Source organism: Lissotriton vulgaris, chromosome 12 (genome assembly GCF_964263255.1).
Source record: "Lissotriton vulgaris chromosome 12, aLisVul1.2, whole genome shotgun sequence".
Classification (NCBI taxonomy): Eukaryota; Metazoa; Chordata; class Amphibia; order Caudata; family Salamandridae; genus Lissotriton; species Lissotriton vulgaris.
In genome coordinates this window covers 8,530,563-8,550,617 of record NC_141700.1, presented here as the reverse complement: position 1 = coordinate 8,550,617, position 20,055 = coordinate 8,530,563, and the positions used below count along the sequence as shown (strand labels likewise).

At 50.0% G+C, this 20,055-nt stretch overlaps 1 protein-coding gene across 1 annotated transcript in view; it reads right to left on the bottom strand.

Annotated features, from left to right (window-relative positions):
- Positions 1-20,055, bottom strand: part of ABCA7 (ATP binding cassette subfamily A member 7) — a 219,895-nt gene that overhangs the window by 157,320 nt on the left and 42,520 nt on the right. Inside the window, 4 exon segments of the mRNA XM_086946714.1 lie at positions 1,834-2,051; positions 2,175-2,345; positions 15,608-15,724; positions 16,668-16,807. Coding sequence (XP_086802840.1) covers positions 1,834-2,051; positions 2,175-2,345; positions 15,608-15,724; positions 16,668-16,807 — 646 coding nt within the window.

Below are 20,055 nucleotides of genomic sequence, written 5' to 3'. Positions count from 1 at the left end.
GTACCCCCCTGACCTGGTCTAAGCCTGTACCCCCTGACCTGGTCTATGCCTGTACCCCCTGACCTGGTCTATGCCTGTACCCCCCTGACCTGGTCTACGCCTGTACCCCCCTGACGTGGTCTATGCCTGTACCCCCCTGACCTGGTCTACGCCTGTACCCCCTGACCTGGTCTATGCCTGTACCCCCTGACCTGGTCTATGCCTGTACCCCCCTGACCTGGTCTACGCCTGTACCCCCCTGACCTGGTCTACGCCTGTACCCCCTTACCTGGTCTATGCCTGTACCCCCCTGACCTGGTCTACGCCTGTACCCCCCTGACCTGGTCTATGCCTGTACCCCCCTGACCTGGTCTACGCCTGTACCCCCTGACCTGGTCTATGCCTGTACCCCCTGACCTGGTCTATGCCTGTACCCCCCTGACCTGGTCTACGCCTGTACCCCCCTGACCTGGTCTACGCCTGTACCCCCTGACCTGGTCTACGCCTGTACCCCCTTACCTGGTCTATGCCTGTACCCCCCTGACCTGGTCTATGCCTGTACCCCCCTGACCTGGTCTGCGCCTGTACCCCCCTGACCTGGTCTACGCCTGTACCCCCCTGACCTGGTCTACGCCTGTACCCCCTGACCTGGTCTACGCCTGTACCCCCTTACCTGGTCTATGCCTGTACCCCCCTGACCTGGTCTACGCCTGTACCCCCCTGACCTGGTCTATGCCTGTACCCCCCTGACCTGGTCTACGCCTGTACCCCCTGACCTGGTCTATGCCTGTACCCCCTGACCTGGTCTATGCCTGTACCCCCCTGATCTGGTCTACGCCTGTACCCCCCTTACCTGGTCTATGCCTGTACCCCCCTGACCTGGTCTACGCCTGTACCCCCCTGACCTGGTCTACGCCTGTACCCCCTGACCTGGTCTACGCCTGTACCCCCTTACCTGGTCTATGCCTGTACCCCCCTGACCTGGTCTATGCCTGTACCCCCCTGACCTGGTCTGCGCCTGTACCCCCCTGACCTGGTCTACGCCTGTACCCCCCTGACCTGGTCTACGCCTGTACCCCCTGACCTGGTCTACGCCTGTACCCCCTTACCTGGTCTATGCCTGTACCCCCCTGACCTGGTCTACGCCTGTACCCCCCTGACCTGGTCTATGCCTGTACCCCCCTGACCTGGTCTACGCCTGTACCCCCTGACCTGGTCTATGCCTGTACCCCCTGACCTGGTCTATGCCTGTACCCCCCTGATCTGGTCTACGCCTGTACCCCCCTTACCTGGTCTATGCCTGTACCCCCCTGACCTGGTCTACGCCTGTACCCCCCTGACCTGGTCTACGCCTGTACCCCCTGACCTGGTCTACGCCTGTACCCCCTTACCTGGTCTATGCCTGTACCCCCCTGACCTGGTCTATGCCTGTACCCCCCTGACCTGGTCTGCGCCTGTACCCCCCTGACCTGGTCTACGCCTGTACCCCCCTGACCTGGTCTACGCCTGTACCCCCTGACCTGGTCTACGCCTGTACCCCCTTACCTGGTCTATGCCTGTACCCCCCTGACCTGGTCTATGCCTGTACCCCCTGACCTGGTCTATGCCTGTACCCCCCTGACCTGGTCTACGCCTGTACCCCCTGACCTGGTCTATGCCTGTACCCCCTGACCTGGTCTATGCCTGTACCCCCCTGACCTGGTCTACGCCTGTACCCCCCTTACCTGGTCTATGCCTGTACCCCCCTGACCTGGTCTACGCCTGTACCCCCCTTACCTGGTCTGCACCTGCACAGCAATGGCCTGGTCCCTGTCTGCACAAATCCCGCTTCAGAGGATCCCACTCTCTGCTCACCTGTCCTTGATCTTGTTAGTTCTAGTGACGTCATCGATGTCCATTCTGATCTTAAATGTGACGTGGCTCGGAGGCGTCTCATTGGCCATGGCTGTCTGGTTATCTTGATTCAAGAAAACCACCCCGCCCCAAAACTGCCTCTCTCCCAGCAGCTGCAGGGCCCGCAGGACCAGGCCTTCTTCAGAGGGCACAGCTTCGATCTTATTCAGGGACACGCACTGAGGAGAGAAGGGAAAGACGGGTACAAGGTTATGAAGAAAGAGGAGACGCTTGCTTTTATCCCAGGGATTCTGCAAGAAGCCCACAAAACACATTACAGGATGAAAGGAACACGCGGCTACCTCAATGAACCGGGAGAGCGAGGCGATGAGGCGGTCCACCTGGGCGAAGGCTTCTTTCCAAGTCAAGCTGCCATCACCGGCGAGGAAGCCGGCGATGGATGATGCGTTCCATGAGCTGTTGGCGAGCCTCTGATCCACCAGCTGAGCCACGGATGGAGTCTTCAGCAAGGTCTGCCATGGAAGGAGAAGGAGGGAAGGATGTGAAGACAGCAACGGACCACAGACAAGTGAGGAGAGATGCCGGCAGATGACATCTGCATGAACTGCCATCAGTGGGTCAGTCAAAGGCGAGTTTGTGTGTCCAAGGCAAACTAGCGTGCACGTGATTCACCCCAACCTCACATGAGATGGACCCATCTGGAAATCTTTACTGGTCCCCGAATCCAGCGCACCACTGACTTGTATCAAAGTAACTGCAGCCACGATGCAGCAGGTGTTTCAGGGAATTATAAAACCCATTCCGAAGCAATTCTCATCCCTAAGCGGATGTAGACAGGCTTTGCATTTGATTAAAGACTTTATCCAAAGTTCTCAAGGCAGAAGCGTGACAAAGCCACATGCCTACCACTGAAGCCAAAGAGAGACTGCACTAAGGGGACAACAGCAACACAACTGGACCTCTCCTACCACCAGCCTCCGCGGGGGAAGGTAAAAGTGACTACTCGAGTTGGTTGCAGTGCAAAGAATACGATAAAACTGAAGTTCCCCCTCAATTAACATTACTTATTCCAGTCAATAAAAAACAAAGATGCACAAACAATGGCTGCAATCACTGTACAAATGAAAGGGAAGAGATTGTATGAAATATACAAAGAAACCGAAGATGCTTATACAACAAACACTCCTGCAGCCTATTGGCTCGATTCAAATCGGTTCCAGTCCTTTTTTTTCTGAAGACTGCGCTGTTTACGCCCAAATGTCACTATGGACCAACCCAATGAGCTGTTATCAAGCGGCTAGAAGCAGGCTCTGGAGAGTACACTTCACTTCACACTCAATCCTGCTTCAGACGCTGCCTCCTCATCCTTTGGTTGACCAAGAATGACCTACTTAACCCACTAACCACATAATCTTCTCTTTTCAAACCTTCCTTCCTTTCTCCAGCAAAACCAGCTCCCTAGTCACAAGGAACACTATTTCTAAGTCTCCAGGCTCCAATTTCTCCTCAGTATCACTGGGCAACTTCAAGAAACAGAAATCTGGTGTGTTCTGGGGCGCGCTACAAAGTCTACAGCAAACATGCGCCTTCTCTTCGACAACAGCCGACACTCAACATCCGACTGATTGCAACCTTTCCCTTCACTTGTTAAGACCTTCTTCAACGGCTTGTGATGTGTTCTCGCTTCGGAATGTGTTCACCAGATAAAAGACTGAAACCTTCCCACTGCTCAGTAAAGTGATGGAGCTTCAGGTGGGGGTGCAAGTGAGTTTAGACATGGGGTGCATCCAAAGTGCTTCCCTGCCTGAGAAAGCAGGCTCGAAGGTGGCAGGAGTGCACCCAGACTGCCGGATTGCTTGAATGGGCAGGGTTCTGCCTCCTGGCCTGAAGCTACAAGGTATAATAACAAGAGAAGCTTAGAGGGAAAATAAAGGGTACTGATAGGGAAAGTCCTCCACTCAATGAAATGCAATCCAAAAATTCCCTGTACCCAGGATATGAGTTAGCAATTGTCTTGTGGGCATGAGAAAAAAAAAAACTCCTCTAGAATATTCTATAATAAAATTCTAGGTATACCTCTTCGTAATTCTCTAAGTAGGTATTTTATTGTCTCTAATGCCCCGCTCTCCTAAGCAAACACAATACTAGTGAAACAAGCATTTACAATGCAATGGTTTTGCCTTTGTTAAAGTTAGAGCTATTGGCATTGCTCTTGACACTCTGAAGCTCCACTCTGCATTCTGAAGCTCCACTCTGCACTCTGAAGCTCCACTCTGCACTCTGAAGCTCCACTCTGCACTCTGAAGCTCCACTCTGAAGCTCCACTCTGCACTCTGAAGCTCCACTCTGAAGCTCCACTCTGCACTCTGAAGCTCCACTCTGCACTCTGAAGCTCCACTCTGCACTCTGAAGCTCCACTCTGAAGCTCCACTCTGAAGCTGCACTCTGAAGCTGCACTCTGAAGCTCCACTCTGAAGCTGCACTCTGAAGCTCCACTCTGAAGCTCCACTCTGAAGCTCCACTCTGAAGCTCCACTCTGCACTCTGAAGCTCCACTCTGAATCTCCACTCTGAAGCTCCACTCTGAAGCTCCACTCTGCACTCTGAAGCTCCACTCTGCATTCTGAAGCTCCACTCTGCACTCTGAAGCTCCACTCTGCACTCTGAAGCTCCACTCTGCACTCTGAAGCTCCACTCTGAAGCTCCACTCTGCAGCTCCACTCTGAAGCTCCACTCTGCACTCTGAAGCTCCACTCTGCACTCTGAAGCTCCACTCTGCACTCTGAAGCTCCACTCTGCACTCTGAAGCTCCACTCTGAAGCTCCACTCTGAAGCTCCACTCTGAAGCTCCACTCTGAAGCTCCACTCTGAAGCTGCACTCTGAAGCTCCACTCTGAAGCTGCACTCTGAAGCTGCACTCTGAAGCTCCACTCTGAAGCTCCACTCTGCACTCTGAAGCTCCACTCTGAATCTGAACTCTGAAGCTCCACTCTGAATCTGCACTCTGAAGCTCCACTCTGCACTCTGAAGCTCCACTCTGAATCTGAACTCTGAAGCTCCACTCTGAATCTGCACTCTGCACTCTGAATCTGCACTCTGAATCTCCACTCTGCACTCTGAATCTCCACTCTGCACTCTGAAGCTCCACTCTGCACTCTGAAGCTCCACTCTGAATCTCCACTCTGCACTCTGAAGCTCCACTCTGAATCTCCACTCTGCACTCTGAATCTCCACTCTGCACTCTGAATCTGCACTCTGAATCTCCACTCTGCACTCTGAATCTCCACTCTGCACTCTGAAGCTCCACTCTGCACTCTGAAGCTCCACTCTGAATCTCCACTCTGCACTCTGAAGCTCCACTCTGAATCTCCACTCTGCACTCTGAATCTCCACTCTGCACTCTGAAGCTCCACTCTGCACTCTGAAGCTCCACTCTGCACTCTGAAGCTCCACTCTGCACTCTGAAGCTCCACTCTGCACTCTGAATCTCAACTCTGAAGCTCCACTCTCCACTCTGAAGCTCCACTCTGAAGCTCCACTCTGAAGCTCCACTCTGAAGCTCCACTCTGAAGCTCCACTCTGAAGCTCCACTCTGCACTCTGAAGCTCCACTCTGAAGCTCCACTCTGCACTCTGAAGCTCCACTCTGAAGCTCCACTCTGCACTCTGAAGCTCCACTCTGAAGCTCCACTCTTCACTCTGAAGCTCCACTCCGCACTCTGAAGCTCCACTCTGAAGCTCCACTCTGAAGCTCCACTCTGAAGCTCCACTCTGAAGCTCCACTTTGAAGCTCCACTCTGAAGCTCCACTCTGAAGCTCCACTCTGAAGCTCCACTCTGCACTCTGAAGCTCCACTCTGAAGCTCCGCTCTGAAGCTCCACTCTGAAGCTCCACTCTGAAGCTCCACTCTGAAGCTCCACTCTGCACTCTGAAGCTCCGCTCTGAAGCTCCGCTCTGAAGCTCCGCTCTGAAGCTCCGCTCTGCACTCTGGAGCTCCACTCTGAAGCTCCACTCTGCACTCTGAAGCTCCACTCTGCACTCTGAAGCTCCACTCTGAAGCTCCACTCTGCACTCTGAAGCTCCACTCTGAAGCTCCGCTCTGAAGCTCCGCTCTGAAGCTCCGCTCTGAAGCTCCACTCTGCACTCTGAAGCTCCACTCTGAAGCTCCACTCTGCACTCTGAAGCTCCACTCTGCACTCTGAAGCTCCACTCTGAAGCTCCACTCTGAAGCTCCACTCTGAAGCTGCACTCTGAAGCTGCACTCTGAAGCTCCACTCTGAAGCTCCACTCTGAAGCTGCACTCTGAAGCTGCACTCTGAAGCTCCACTCTGCACTCTGAAGCTCCACTCTGAATCTGAACTCTGAAGCTCCACTCTGAATCTGCACTCTGAAGCTCCACTCTGCACTCTGAAGCTCCACTCTGAATCTGAACTCTGAAGCTCCACTCTGAATCTGCACTCTGCACTCTGAATCTGCACTCTGCACTCTGAATCTGCACTCTGAATCTCCACTCTGCACTCCGAATCTCCACTCTGCACTCTGAAGCTCCACTCTGCACTCTGAAGCTCCACTCTGAATCTCCACTCTGCACTCTGAAGCTCCACTCTGAATCTCCACTCTGCACTCTGAATCTCCACTCTGCACTCTGAATCTCCACTCTGCACTCTGAAGCTCCACTCTGCACTCTGAAGCTCCACTCTGCACTCTGAAGCTCCACTCTGCACTCTGAATCTCAACTCTGAAGCTCCACTCTCCACTCTGAAGCTCCACTCTGAAGCTCCACTCTGAAGCTCCACTCTGAAGCTCCACTCTGAAGCTCCACTCTGAAGCTCCACTCTGCACTCTGAAGCTCCACTCTGAAGCTCCACTCTGCACTCTGAAGCTCCACTCTGAAGCTCCACTCTGCACTCTGAAGCTCCACTCTGAAGCTCCACTCTGCACTCTGAAGCTCCACTCCGCACTCTGAAGCTCCACTCTGAAGCTCCACTCTGAAGCTCCACTCTGAAGCTCCACTCTGAAGCTCCACTTTGAAGCTCCACTCTGAAGCTCCACTCTGAAGCTCCACTCTGAAGCTCCACTCTGCACTCTGAAGCTCCACTCTGAAGCTCCGCTCTGAAGCTCCACTCTGAAGCTCCACTCTGAAGCTCCACTCTGAAGCTCCACTCTGAAGCTCCACTCTGCACTCTGAAGCTCCGCTCTGAAGCTCCGCTCTGAAGCTCCGCTCTGCACTCTGGAGCTCCACTCTGAAGCTCCACTCTGCACTCTGAAGCTCCACTCTGCACTCTGAAGCTCCACTCTGAAGCTCCACTCTGAAGCTCCACTCTGAAGCTCCACTCTGAAGCTCCGCTCTGAAGCTCCGCTCTGAAGCTCCGCTCTAAAGCTCCGCTCTGAAGCTCCACTCTGCACTCTGAAGCTCCACTCTGAAGCTCCACTCTGCACTCTGAAGCTCCACTCTGAAGCTCCACTCTGCACTCTGAAGCTCCACTCTGAAGCTCCACTCTGCACTCTGAAGCTCCACTCTGAAGCTCCACTCTGCACTCTGAAGCTCCACTCTGAATCTGCACTCTGAAGCTCCACTCTGCACTCTGAAGCTCCACTCTGCACTCTGAAGCTCCACTCTGCACTCTGAAGCTCCACTCTGCACTCTGAAGCTCCACTCTGAAGCTCCACTCTGAAGCTCCACTCTGAAGCTCCACTCTGAAGCTCCACTCTGCACTCTGAAGCTCCACTCTGCACTCTGAAGCTCCACTCTGAAGCTCCACTCTGAAGCTCTACTCTGCACTCTGAAGCTCCACTCTGAAGCTCCACTCTGAAGCTCCACTCTGAAGCTCCACTCTGCACTCTGAAGCTCCACTCTGAAGCTCCACTCTGCACTCTGAAGCTCCACTCTGAAGCTCCACTCTGCACTCTGAAGCTCCACTCTGCACTCTGAAGCTCCACTCTGCACTCTGAAGCTCCACTCTGCACTCTGAAGCTCCACTCTGCACTCTGAAGCTCCACTCTGCACTCTGAAGCTCCACTCTGAAGCTCCACTCTGAAGCTCCACTCTGAAGCTCCACTCTGAAGCTCCACTCTGCACTCTGAAGCTCCACTCTGAAGCTGCACTCTGAAGCTCCGCTCTGAAGCTCCACTCTGAAGCTCCACTCTGAAGCTCCACTCTGAAGCTCCACTCTGAAGCTCCACTCTGAAGCTCCACTCTGCACTCTGAAGCTCCACTCTGCACTCTGAAGCTCCACTCTGAAGCTCCACTCTGCACTCTGAAGCTCCACTCTGAAGCTCCACTCTGAAGCTCCACTCTGCACTCTGAAGCTCCACTCTGAAGCTCCACTCTGCACTCTGAAGCTCCACTCTGAATCTGCACTCTGAAGCTCCACTCTGAATCTGCACTCTGAAGCTCCACTCTGCACTCTGAAGCTCCACTCTGAAGCTCCACTCTGCACTCTGAAGCTCCACTCTGAAGCTCCACTCTGCACTCTGAAGCTCCACTCTGAAGCTCCACTCTGCACTCTGAAGCTCCACTCTGCACTCTGAAGCTCCACTCTGCACTCTGAAGCTCCACTCTGCACTCTGAAGCTCCACTCTGCACTCTGAAGCTCCACTCTGAAGCTCCACTCTGAAGCTCCACTCTGAAGCTCCACTCTGAAGCTCCACTCTGAAGCTCCACTCTGAAGCTCCACTCTGAAGCTCCACTCTGCACTCTGAAGCTCCACTCTGAAGCTCCACTCTGAAGCTCCACTCTGAAGCTCCACTCTGAAGCTCCACTCTGCACTCTGAAGCTCCACTCTGAAGCTCCACTCTGCACTCTGAAGCTCCACTCTGAAGCTCCACTCTGCACTCTGAAGCTCCACTCTGAAGCTCCACTCTGAAGCTCCACTCTGAAGCTCCACTCTGAAGCTGCACTCTGAAGCTGCACTCTGAAGCTCCACTCTGAAGCTCCACTCTGAAGCTCCACTCTGCACTCTGAAGCTCCACTCTGAAGCTCCACTCTGCACTCTGAAGCTGCACTCTGAAGCTCCACTCTGAAGCTCCACTCTGAAGCTCCACTCTGAAGCTCTACTCTGAAGCTCTACTCTGAAGCTCTACTCTGAAGCTCTACTCTGCACTCTGAAGCTCCACTCTGAAGCTCCACTCTGAAGCTCCACTCCGAAGCTCCACTCTGAAGCTCCACTCTGAAGCTCTACTCTGAAGCTCCACTCTGAAGCTCCACTCTGCACTCTGAAGCTCCACTCTGCACTCTGAAGCTCCACTCTGCACTCTGAAGCTCCACTCTGAAGCTCCACTCTGAAGCTCCACTCTGAAGCTCCACTCTGAAGCTCCACTCTGAAGCTCTACTCTGAAGCTCCACTCTGAAGCTCCACTCTGCACTCTGAAGCTCCACTCTGAAGCTCCACTCTGAAGCTGCACTCTGAAGCTCCACTCTGAAGCTCCACTCTGCACTCTGAAGCTCCACTCTGAAGCTCCACTCTGCACTCTGAAGCTCCACTCTGAAGCTCCACTCTGCACTCTGAAGCTCCACTCTGAAGCTCCACTCTGAAGCTCCACTCTGAAGCTCCACTCTGAAGCTCCACTCTGAAGCTGCACTCTGAAGCTCCACTCTGAAGCTCCACTCTGCACTCTGAAGCTCCACTCTGAAGCTCCACTCTGCACTCTGAAGCTGCACTCTGAAGCTCCACTCTGAAGCTCCACTCTGAAGCTCCACTCTGAAGCTCTACTCTGAAGCTCTACTCTGAAGCTCTACTCTGAAGCTCTACTCTGCACTCTGAAGCTCCACTCTGAAGCTCCACTCTGAAGCTCCACTCTGAAGCTCCACTCTGAAGCTCCACTCTGAAGCTCCACTCTGAAGCTCTACTCTGAAGCTCCACTCTGAAGCTCCACTCTGCACTCTGAAGCTCCACTCTGAAGCTCCACTCTGAAGCTCCACTCTGAAGCTCCACTCTGCACTCTGAAGCTCCACTCTGAAGCTCCACTCTGAAGCTCCACTCTGAAGCTCCACTCTGAAGCTCCACTCTGCACTCTGCACTCTGGAATCTGAATCTCCACTCTGCACTCTGCACACGCAATTTTGGGTGGGCGACAGGTAAAACACCAAGGCTGTCTAACCTTGATTCCACCTCATATCTCTTTCATGAACCACCATACATGTCCTGCCCATTTATTTCACTCATGCATGGTTTTTTTTAATCCCTGCTTTCTCCCTTTGTCAGCGTTTTACCGTCATTTTCTTTATCTGTCTTCACCCCGTTTCTGTCTCTTATTTTGGATGGAGGCTGGTGTTAAAACAATAATAAGTGCGGGTTTTCACATACGAGCGCTGGTGGACCCCTGCAACCAGCTCAGCTGCTCAAAGTAAGCACGGTATAATCTTCATGCCTCCTACTTTCCCTGCAGCCAACCATCTCCTCGGATGACGGGCTGCCGGCGATACCTCCCTGCAGCTTGGTTTGACCTTCATGCCCTTTCCCGGCGGGTGCCCTCAATCCCGGACCAGATTCGGGGGCGTTCCCGAGAAGAGGCTTTCGGCTGACGTAGCCAAAAGCCAAAGAATCTCGGGAACGCCCCCGTGTCTCCTCCGGCATTGACGGACAGGCCCCTCGTCCAATGGCTAGGCTCCATTTATGGAGCCAGCCAATGAATGACGAGGGCCGACCCAAACCCACACTACAGTTCTCATTAGGTTTTTGCCTGCGCAAAAAAGATGCGCAGAGCGCATCTTTTCGCGAGGCAAAACCTAAAAAGAGGGGGGTTCACTGTGTATTCAACTCGGCGCGACCAATATAGTCAGTCCTAAGTAGGACTATACCACCATCCACACGTACACAATTTGTACCAGAAAAAAAGTTGTGGCGGAGAGGAAGGCACCTCACGGGCGAACACCCTCGGGGCAAATTGGTCAGATGTGGCCACAATAGGTCCAGAGGTGGCTGTCTTTGAGGAAAGGGTTCTACGTGATATTGAAACATTCGAAAAATCCCAGGAACATTCTAGACAAACGAATATGACTACAGATGATTGGAAAGCAGTAAGGTCATTGGAACAGAACAGTCTGTTAACTATAAAATCAGCAGACAAAGGGGGTGCAGTTGTTGTACTAAACACTAAGGATTATGACGCAGAGATACAACGACTGCTAAGTGTACGCGCTAACTACCGCCCTCTAAACAAAGACCCCGCTGATGAACTATCAAAACTTATTCAGGAAATGGTAAGCAGAGCTAAAACTAACAGATGGATTTCGGTGAAAGAGGCAGAGTTCCTGGTTAATGACACCCCCAGGACCCCGGCACTATATATCTTACCAAAGATACACAAGCCCACCCGTCCACCACCTGGTAGGCCTATAGTGTCGGGGATACAATCTATTTTTGAGCCTCTCTCACAGTACGCAGATTTCTTCCTACGTGAAGCAGTGGTTAATCAACCTTCCTTTATAAAGGATACTACTGATGTTTTGAACATCTTGGAGAATGTACCTTATGATCCAGAAGTGCAATGGTTAGCAACCATTGACGTTGAGTCCCTGTACACGAGTATCCCCCAGGACGCTACGCTGGTGGCAGCAGCGCGCGCCCTGGGGGAACTCGAATGGTTCTATGATGTTCCGCAGTCATTTGTCATGGAATGTGTCGAGGTGGCCTTGACCCGCAACTATTTCATGTATAAAAATCAGCTCTACCTGCAGACCTCTGGCACTTCGATGGGGGCCACTATGGCCCCCAGCTTGGCTTGTATATACGTTGGCCAGTTTGAGGAGCACATCGTCTATCCGGATACCAACCCGTTCCAGAGTCAGATCTGTCTCTGGAAGAGATATATAGACGATGTGCTCTGCATTTGGTCTGGCTCAGAGGAGTCATTACTTGAGTTTTTCACCTGGTTAAACTCACAAGATCAGAGTTTGAAATTCACTTGGTCCTATAGCCGCACAAAAGCGACTTATCTAGATCTGGACATAGAGGCCAATGGAAATGGAACTCTGAGCACACGAGTGCATCAAAAACTCACAGACAGAAATTCACTCCTACTGTACAACTCGTACCATCCCAGGGCCCTTCGGGATAACCTCCCGGTGGGCCAATTTCTTAGATACCGAAGAAATTGCACCGAAACCGAAGCATTTGTTGAGCAATCTGGTGACCTTATCGAGAGATTAGAACAATGGAACTATCCCCACAAAGTTGTTAGGAACGCAAGGAAGAGGGCTCTCAATACTCCCCGCAGTGCCTTACTTGAGCACAGTACCAAAGAGAAAAAGGACTGCCTCCCAGTGGTTATGACTTATGAACCTATGGCTACCAAGATTAGGCAATCTATTAGAAAACACTGGGACTTACTAAGTAACAAGGATTTTTCCATGCCTCCTCCCAGATTTGCTTTTAAACGGTCAGGTGACCTTAAGGACAGGCTTGTGCATACCCGGGATCGGGTACCTATGAGAAATGACTCCACAACAATACCAAAGGGACACTACCCGTGCAGAACATGTTCTGTATGTCCGTTGACCAAGAGTTGCAGCAGTGTCATTTTATCCACAGGGAAAGAATGGTTTCTTAACCAGTTCAGTAACTGTAATACCACCAATGTGGTTTATCGTTTACTGTGCAGTTGTGGCCTACAATACATCGGACTCACTACGAGAAAAGTAAAAGTCCGTATACAGGAACATCTTAGTACCATTAGGGCAGGAAAGCTCACAACCAAACTGGTCCAACATTGTCATCAAGAAAAACACACTTTCACATGGACAGTGTTGGAGACAGTGAGGGGCAACCCTACAAATGCCGAATCAATCTTGATCACTAAGGAAGCGAAATGGATCTTCAGAGAGGGCAGTGACAAGCATGGCTTGAATGAAATTATCGAGTGGAACAAAGTTAAATAGTTCATTTACCATCATCGTTTGTTTCTACCCACGCTGTCGGTTGTGTCCTCAGCTTTATGAGTGACAGGCACGAACAACCATGTTGTGCTCCATCACATAGCCTTAGTAGGGGGAACATTTGAACCCATTTGAGAGTATACCACCCTTTCCTTTGTTGATAGTACATTAATTGTTAGAACATCAACAACTATACAATGCTACTGGGTGAGGCAATCAATCACTGTGTACATCCCAACAGTAAGGGATAGGGTTTATATCTTTTTGATTGGAATCCCCTCTCTGGATCTTCTGTGAAAGCACAGTAAACATTAAATGTACCCCATCAAAATTGAACTCTAAAGTGTCAATGACTTTGCCACTTTAAAATGGCCCCCGCATTAGTTGGTCATTTCCATCCGTTTTACCGACTTTGCACTGTATTATTAAACATCTATGTATTCCATCCAGATTTAATACTCGAGAGTGGCAGAGCCTGGTATATTTCCCCCCTCCTTTGCTCATTATTATAAAAACAAAAAATAGTGAATTCTCGGTTAATAATTCGATCTAGTTAACCGTTGATAAAATTATATTCACCATTTAATCAGAGATGAATGCGATCAAAACCTTTTTTCAATAACACTTAACACTCCGGGTTGTAAACCAAACACCGTGAGTTTGTAATATTTAGGGCATAATATGTACATGGTTGTGTTGATTCCACCACGTTAAAATGGCCCCCGTATTGGTCGGCTTTCCACCTCTGTTTGGATGACTACACGCTACACCGCTGCACGTGACGAGGTGTTCACGATCACGTGACCGGGGGTTGTGTGTTTTCAGGCGTCTACACGGAGCATTTAAATTGCGCGCTTTCAATCCCGAAATTGTTCCTGGGATGATTTACGGCGCGATTTCAAAACCTGTATGGTGAGGAGGGGACCCGTGGGCGGTGTTATTTAGTTTAGCGGCACAGCGGCTTCCTCCGTGGTTGTCAATATCTTTCACGATGGCAACTGTGATGGAATTTTTTTAATGGGCTGCAACATCATATGTGATGAGTGAGGATTTTCCTTTAAGTAAATGAACGATTTTGAGACGCGAGATTGATATAAGAAGGCATTTATATTACATGTTCACAATTGGGAAATCTTGTTTAGCTACCAGCCGGGACCAAAACCCAGTAGCCACAGTAAACGCTTGAAATGGGTTTAGTGGGATACATCTCACATTTTTTCTTTACACACAATCGGATCTGACTGAAACAATAGATATCTTGTTTGAAATACATTGTCTCCGGCGAAGTGATAACAGGACAGTACTGAAATTAGTTACTAAGGGCATGCTAGTCTTATAGCTAGTTTTATACCTATTGTCCTTAAATGATTTTTTTAGGTTGATACGACAACCAACAGTAAGGCGGAGATCTGCCTCTTCAGCTGGTACGATCGAGCATAGCTGATCCAGGGTAAAGTTCTACTTTATTCTAATCAAAATAAACTGGTGGAGGACATTGTTTTGGATTTAAGAATCCAAACATTAATAATGCTAAGGTTCAGAATGGGTCCTAAAATTATTTTATGTTTGTTTTTTCAACTCGGCAGCTTCCAGTTTTAAAGATGTTTTGATGTGGGTGCAGCAACAGAGTGTTAAACCTGAAGAATCTGCCATAATTTCTTACGGGCAGTGAAACATGTCGGTTGCAGGTAGTGGTAAGCGACAATAAGCTACCAGCCTTTTTAACTCAGCAGCCTAGACCTCAGTTAGTAATAAAGTGGTTCAAGAGGTCTGACTGTTGATTTTACTATCACTCTGTTAGGAGCTATGCTCTGAAGCTCCTTTTCTCTGCACTTTTTCTTTACCCTTTTCCTTTTTTTCACTTGATTCACAAATTCTGGAAATAGGAACGGCCACCTATGATGAGAAAGGGGCACAATATTTGCCCCGAGGGTGTTCGCCTGTGAGGTGCCTTCCTCTCCGCCACAACTTTTTTTCTGGTACGAATTGTGTAAGTGTGGATGTTGGTATAGTCCTACTTAGGGCTGACTATATTGGTCGCGCCGAGTTGAATACACAGTGAACCCCCCTCTTTTTTCACTAGTATTTACAAGTAATGTGTTTGCTTAGGAGAGCGGGGCATTAGAGACAATACAATACCTACTTAGAGAATTACGAAGAGGTATACCTAGAATTTTATTATAGAATATTCTAGAGGAGTTTTTTTTTTTTTTCTCATGCCCACAAGACAATTGCTAACTCATATCCTGGGTACAGGGAATTTTTGGATTGCATTTCAACTGAAGCTACAAGGTGACAGAGGGTGGTGGAAGTGACTGCAGGCGAGGGATACAGCTTATTTACCTGGCGAGCACCTGCTTACTTGCACCCTCACCCTGTAAAAGTCTGTCAAGTCACTCATAACAGAGATCCTTTGCGCACAGCTGTACTGATGTCGGCCTGTAGAAAGTTTCCTTTTCTCCAAGGTGGAAATGAAAAATTGGAATACACGTTTGTTGCAGAGGTTCCTTCAAAAGAAGGTTTACCCCGCTGCCTCAGTGAACCCCCATCAACCCACCTGAACCTTCCTGCCGCTGCCGCCTACACCTTGCATCAGTCAAGAGCCTATTTACAGACGCACCATGGCTAGTTGCTTGTACACATGCATGCAGGTTTACTCTTTCTACACACTCCATCACATGACATTGACACAAATTGCAGTTGTTATAAGACTCACATGTTCAAAGGCACCATAAGCACGTGGGAGGGTTTGAAGGGGACGAACCCGTCCTTCGAACCCTCCCACATTCTTATGAATACATATTCCGGTTGAATCATGTGTGTGAAGGCCCTGTAGAGGAATCCTTTCTGCACACCCACTACAATCTTGCCAAATAAGAAATGGCTACACAGACACTGACTGTAAGTAAGACGATCTCCCGGCTACTTGTCATCCAGGCCTGGATCTGACCCCCGATCTCTGCCCAGGCATCCTTCACTTCCCGCAGCAGCGCCAGCTCCTGGAACGTGCGATTCACCTAAAGGAGAAGAGAATAAGGAGATGAAGCAGAGTTTATGTGGTCCAAAGTTTTTATTTGACAGCTTGTGAACCTCATGGGACCTCCCCTAGCTCGAGGGACTTTGGTGAGTTTGTGGACCAGGCACAGCGTTGCTGCAGGGTTACTGACCCCGACAGGCCACAGACGGCTCATGCACAGGTTCACGCCTCTCATGAGATGTGTGTTGGCCTCTTCGGGTACACTGGCACAGGGAATCCTGGGAAGGATGGGCCACAACCTCATTTCCTGAATGTGGCTCCACATACCTTATGGGATACCTTGCTATATCATACTCCAGTATGGTCTAAAAAGGCCATCCCAGCGTCTGATGACGTGAAAGAGATCAACAGCAGGTCTGCCGCCACCAGGCCAGGTAGACAAAGATGCCCTAAACTGCATTCTGTGGCCGTGTGGTTCTCGGTGGCTGATGCTGCTTGTCATGGACCTATAGTGGCCTACGATGATCACATACGACTATCACGAACATGGAGTGTGTGAGAACATACATCACTTCCCCGGCATGGCCTGGGGTGCACCAGGGTGACCACCACTGGTCTTCGCGGACATGGAGCCGCACAGAATGAATACCTTCTCCCTTCCTTCACCAGGGGAGGCCCGCGGAGATCATTCAGATCTTCAGGGACCTGGAGGGATACAGTGAACATTCCTCCTCTCCTTGGCCAGGGTTGTCCCAGGGTGGGCATTCCTAACTGACTCTGTGAGGTGCAGGATGACCGATGGGCACAGCCTGCGCTGCCCGTCCTGCAGCATCGCGTCCTCTCGCCCTGAATGCACACGTGCATCCAAACATGATACTTCCTCAATGTCACTGACATTGTTAATTGACCAATCCTGAAGTGACAGACACTATCATAACTGCAAGGTAGTGTGACCACGGAGGGTGTGTGGATGGACGCCTCACCTCAGCCATGATTCTCTCGGTGACCGGCGTGATCGGGGTATAGAGGATTCTCCCCAGGAAGAGTGGTTTTATCCCCCTCCAGATGATCCGAGATAAGGGGTTGGACTCCAGGGTTCTGATGATCTCTTTACAGTGAGGAGCTGCGAACAAGGCAAGTGAGAGTTCAGCAATCTTATAACATTTCATCCCCCCGACTTCAAAATCTACAGCTTCCACCCGCTAATCATCAAAATTAAATTACTAAGTACATGTTTGGACGGATGCCAATTGCTCAACTAAGAGAATAGCGAGGTATTAAATGTTAAAAGGAAAATGTGAGTAGGGAAGGGACAGCTGTGTCAAGACTAGATGCTCCGATGGTCTGTTTAGACACTTTCATGACTGCCTGAAGAACGGGCGACTCCTCTGAAGCCACAGCATCACCCTGCAATGTGTGTGACAAGTGTCTCCTTAAGAGGGTCCCAGATAGGAAGAAAAAAAAACAGAAAGGATAAACAAAAAATCATTGAAGCGATTAGCAAGGCACCAAAGTAGCCCTGCAAGTAGGAAAGAACAAAGAGCCAATTGAGATAATACATAAGTAGAATCCAGTAGATGTGAAATAAAAAAATCAGGGGTAGAAGTAGTATCAATAATACAATGAAAGCAGCGTAAAATGAGTTAACAAAGGGAACACACTCATCCATTCAAAATGACTACTATATGCTTCAAAAAGGAACTGACTTCACAGTATAGACTCTACTTATTCTTGCATCAGGAAGCTCAGATAGCATTCTATGCATAGACCACCATCTTGCAAAGGTAAAGCACAAGGCGTATTCATCCCCCTTCATGGAACTCATGGGATCCATTTGGCAAACAAAGGAAGAAGCTCAAGATTCGACTAACGCGGAACTGCTAGTACAACCCCCCCCCCCCACCCACCCCACCCATCCCCTCGGCACCTTGAGACCCTGCACGGGTGAGTAGCGTGCCTACAATCTCCCTGATTGATTTAACTATTCCCAGGGTTGAATTGAGCAGTCCTGCCAGAACTCTTCACGTCTGGCTCTCCACACGGTTCGGTTCGCAGAACACCACTCAAGGTGACCGGGGCGCGGAGGCATCTGTGCGGGGTTAGGTGATACAAAGGCACAACCTCGGGCTGATTGTGGTATCCGGCACCATACAGCCTGACAGAAGGAGTGCGCCTTCTGGCTGTGTGTAAGCGCTGGTAATCTCTTGCCACAGTTTGGGGTAAAGACATTACAAACTGCATCGCCCACATCACAGAATTAAGCATCTTCTAAACATCTCAATCCAATGAATAAAAGGAAAATACCAAAGTATTGATAACTTCAGCAACAAGCAATGGATTCCCATAGCAGGTGACCATGGGGCGAGCGTGGCTGGGACTGAAGGCGCATGTCAAGCCCTAGGGCTCTGGGGATTGATTCCCGCAGCGCCGCAGCTGCCTCGAGGTATTTTAAGGCAGGGTGACAGGAAGCAGTAATGGCTGCTTGAACTTCAGCCAGGCTCTGGGCAGAGGTATGGGGTAAGCGCAGAGATACTATAAATGGTGAGGGTGGAGGTGGATGAGGTGGAGTTTATGGTGGTGTTGATGCAAAAATGGCTCATCGGGTGGGCAACTGCTTCAATGTGCTTGTTTAAGTTGCCCCTCAGAAAACTTTGCAAAGTTAGGAGTTGCTCTGGCATCACCGACTCTACCCAAGAGTAAGGTCCCCAAGTAATGCCTAAAGACTGAATTCACCAATCACATTTTGGGAGTTGTGCCCACTTGGATGGGCAAGAATGATGAACTTATGGAGGAGATTCCATAGGCCTGCTGGTAGGTTTGCCAGGGTGGCAATAGTTCTACCAGTACTTTGTTTGCACTAGAATAATCTGGGAGCTAGAACTACAGAGAGTGAGAGAGATGAGTGATTGAAGGCTGATGAAGGGGTATATAAAGTTCACTGGCACCTAAAGGCTTCTGTACGTTATAGCAAAGTCATCAGAATAGTCTGAAGAGAAATAGAAAGAAAATCCTCAGCAGTATGAATAAATTTTCAGGGCCTGAAATGCTGAGTGTTTTGGGGTAAAACACAGCCTGAAAGAGAGAGCGCCTCATAGAGAAGGCAGCACAACTCTCAAGTAGCCAGCACCCTATCAGGCCTTTCTAAACCCTGGAGCGACTAGCTGGAGATTGCAGGGTTCTGAAAAGGAAGGAAATAGAAAAAATATTATCCAAAAGCAGAGCGTAGGAGTCATACATTTCCAAATGTATTACACATAGCACTTTAGATTGAATCCCTTATTGAAGAGGTAACCAAGAGAAACAGCAAGGACCCTCAGCAATACTGCCCCATGTTTGAGTTGTGTGCAGAACAGGACAATGAAATGCTGGATCAGTTGAAAGCCACTGAGCTTCTTCAGTACTATTCATTCCAAGACACAGTGCATTTCCGGAGTCTAGGCGGAAGCATGCAAGTCCTTGCTACTGCGGCCTGCGCAGACCAAGGTAGCCATGGTAGGGTTTTCTACAGAATTCTAAGTTGAAGAAATAATAATGTTGTTACCACCTTTTCGGACGGTGCCCGTGTCAAAGGTGGCAGATAAATCTAAACAGAGCACCACAACTGTCCCTCTGCGTCTTACCTCTCTGCTCGTCCTGGACAACTGGTGGGATGGACTCGTTTCGAAGCACTGACGGGAAGTCCACCAGAGATCAGCCTAGCCGGCTCTTCGCTTGATGTGGTCTCAGAACCAGATGACCAAGAACACAAGAACATTTTAAGGCAAGTATGCCATGAACGGGTTTATTACTCCCACGTGTCAGCACTGGGATCCTAAGACAGAAGATGTGACTGACAGGTCAGGAAGTCACACAGCCAAATCTCAAGGACACCAGGATGGACCAGTGGGGGGGAGAGGGGCATCTATTATTTCTATCAAGAAGCAGCATTTCTCCCCCTTGAGGACTCTGCAGAGCTTCGGCAGGAGCCTGATACATGAATATAATCCGAGTCCAGATAGACAGAGTGCTTATTAACGCTCCCACTTTCGCTCTGCCTGCTAAGAAGGCTTCTCCCACTCACACCTAGTGGTGAACACTGACCGATTGTTTTCCCTCTTGCTGAGCTCAGAGGATATGTTAAAGGGACACTGCGTGCTGTATTTTCTCTGTATTGGATTCATTCTCTTCAGTAGTGCCAAGATTTCTGGGAGTTATCATCAAATGAGAGCTTTTATTGTCTGTTTTCGTGCCACCTTCTATGTGGTACTTTGGAATGGAAGTGGGGTGGTTGGAATCCTTCCTCCCTTTAAAGGTCAAACATCTTCTAACAGCACTAAAAACTTCAAGTGCCTTAACATGCAGAAGACTCAGGGACTAGAAGGCAGGCTTCCT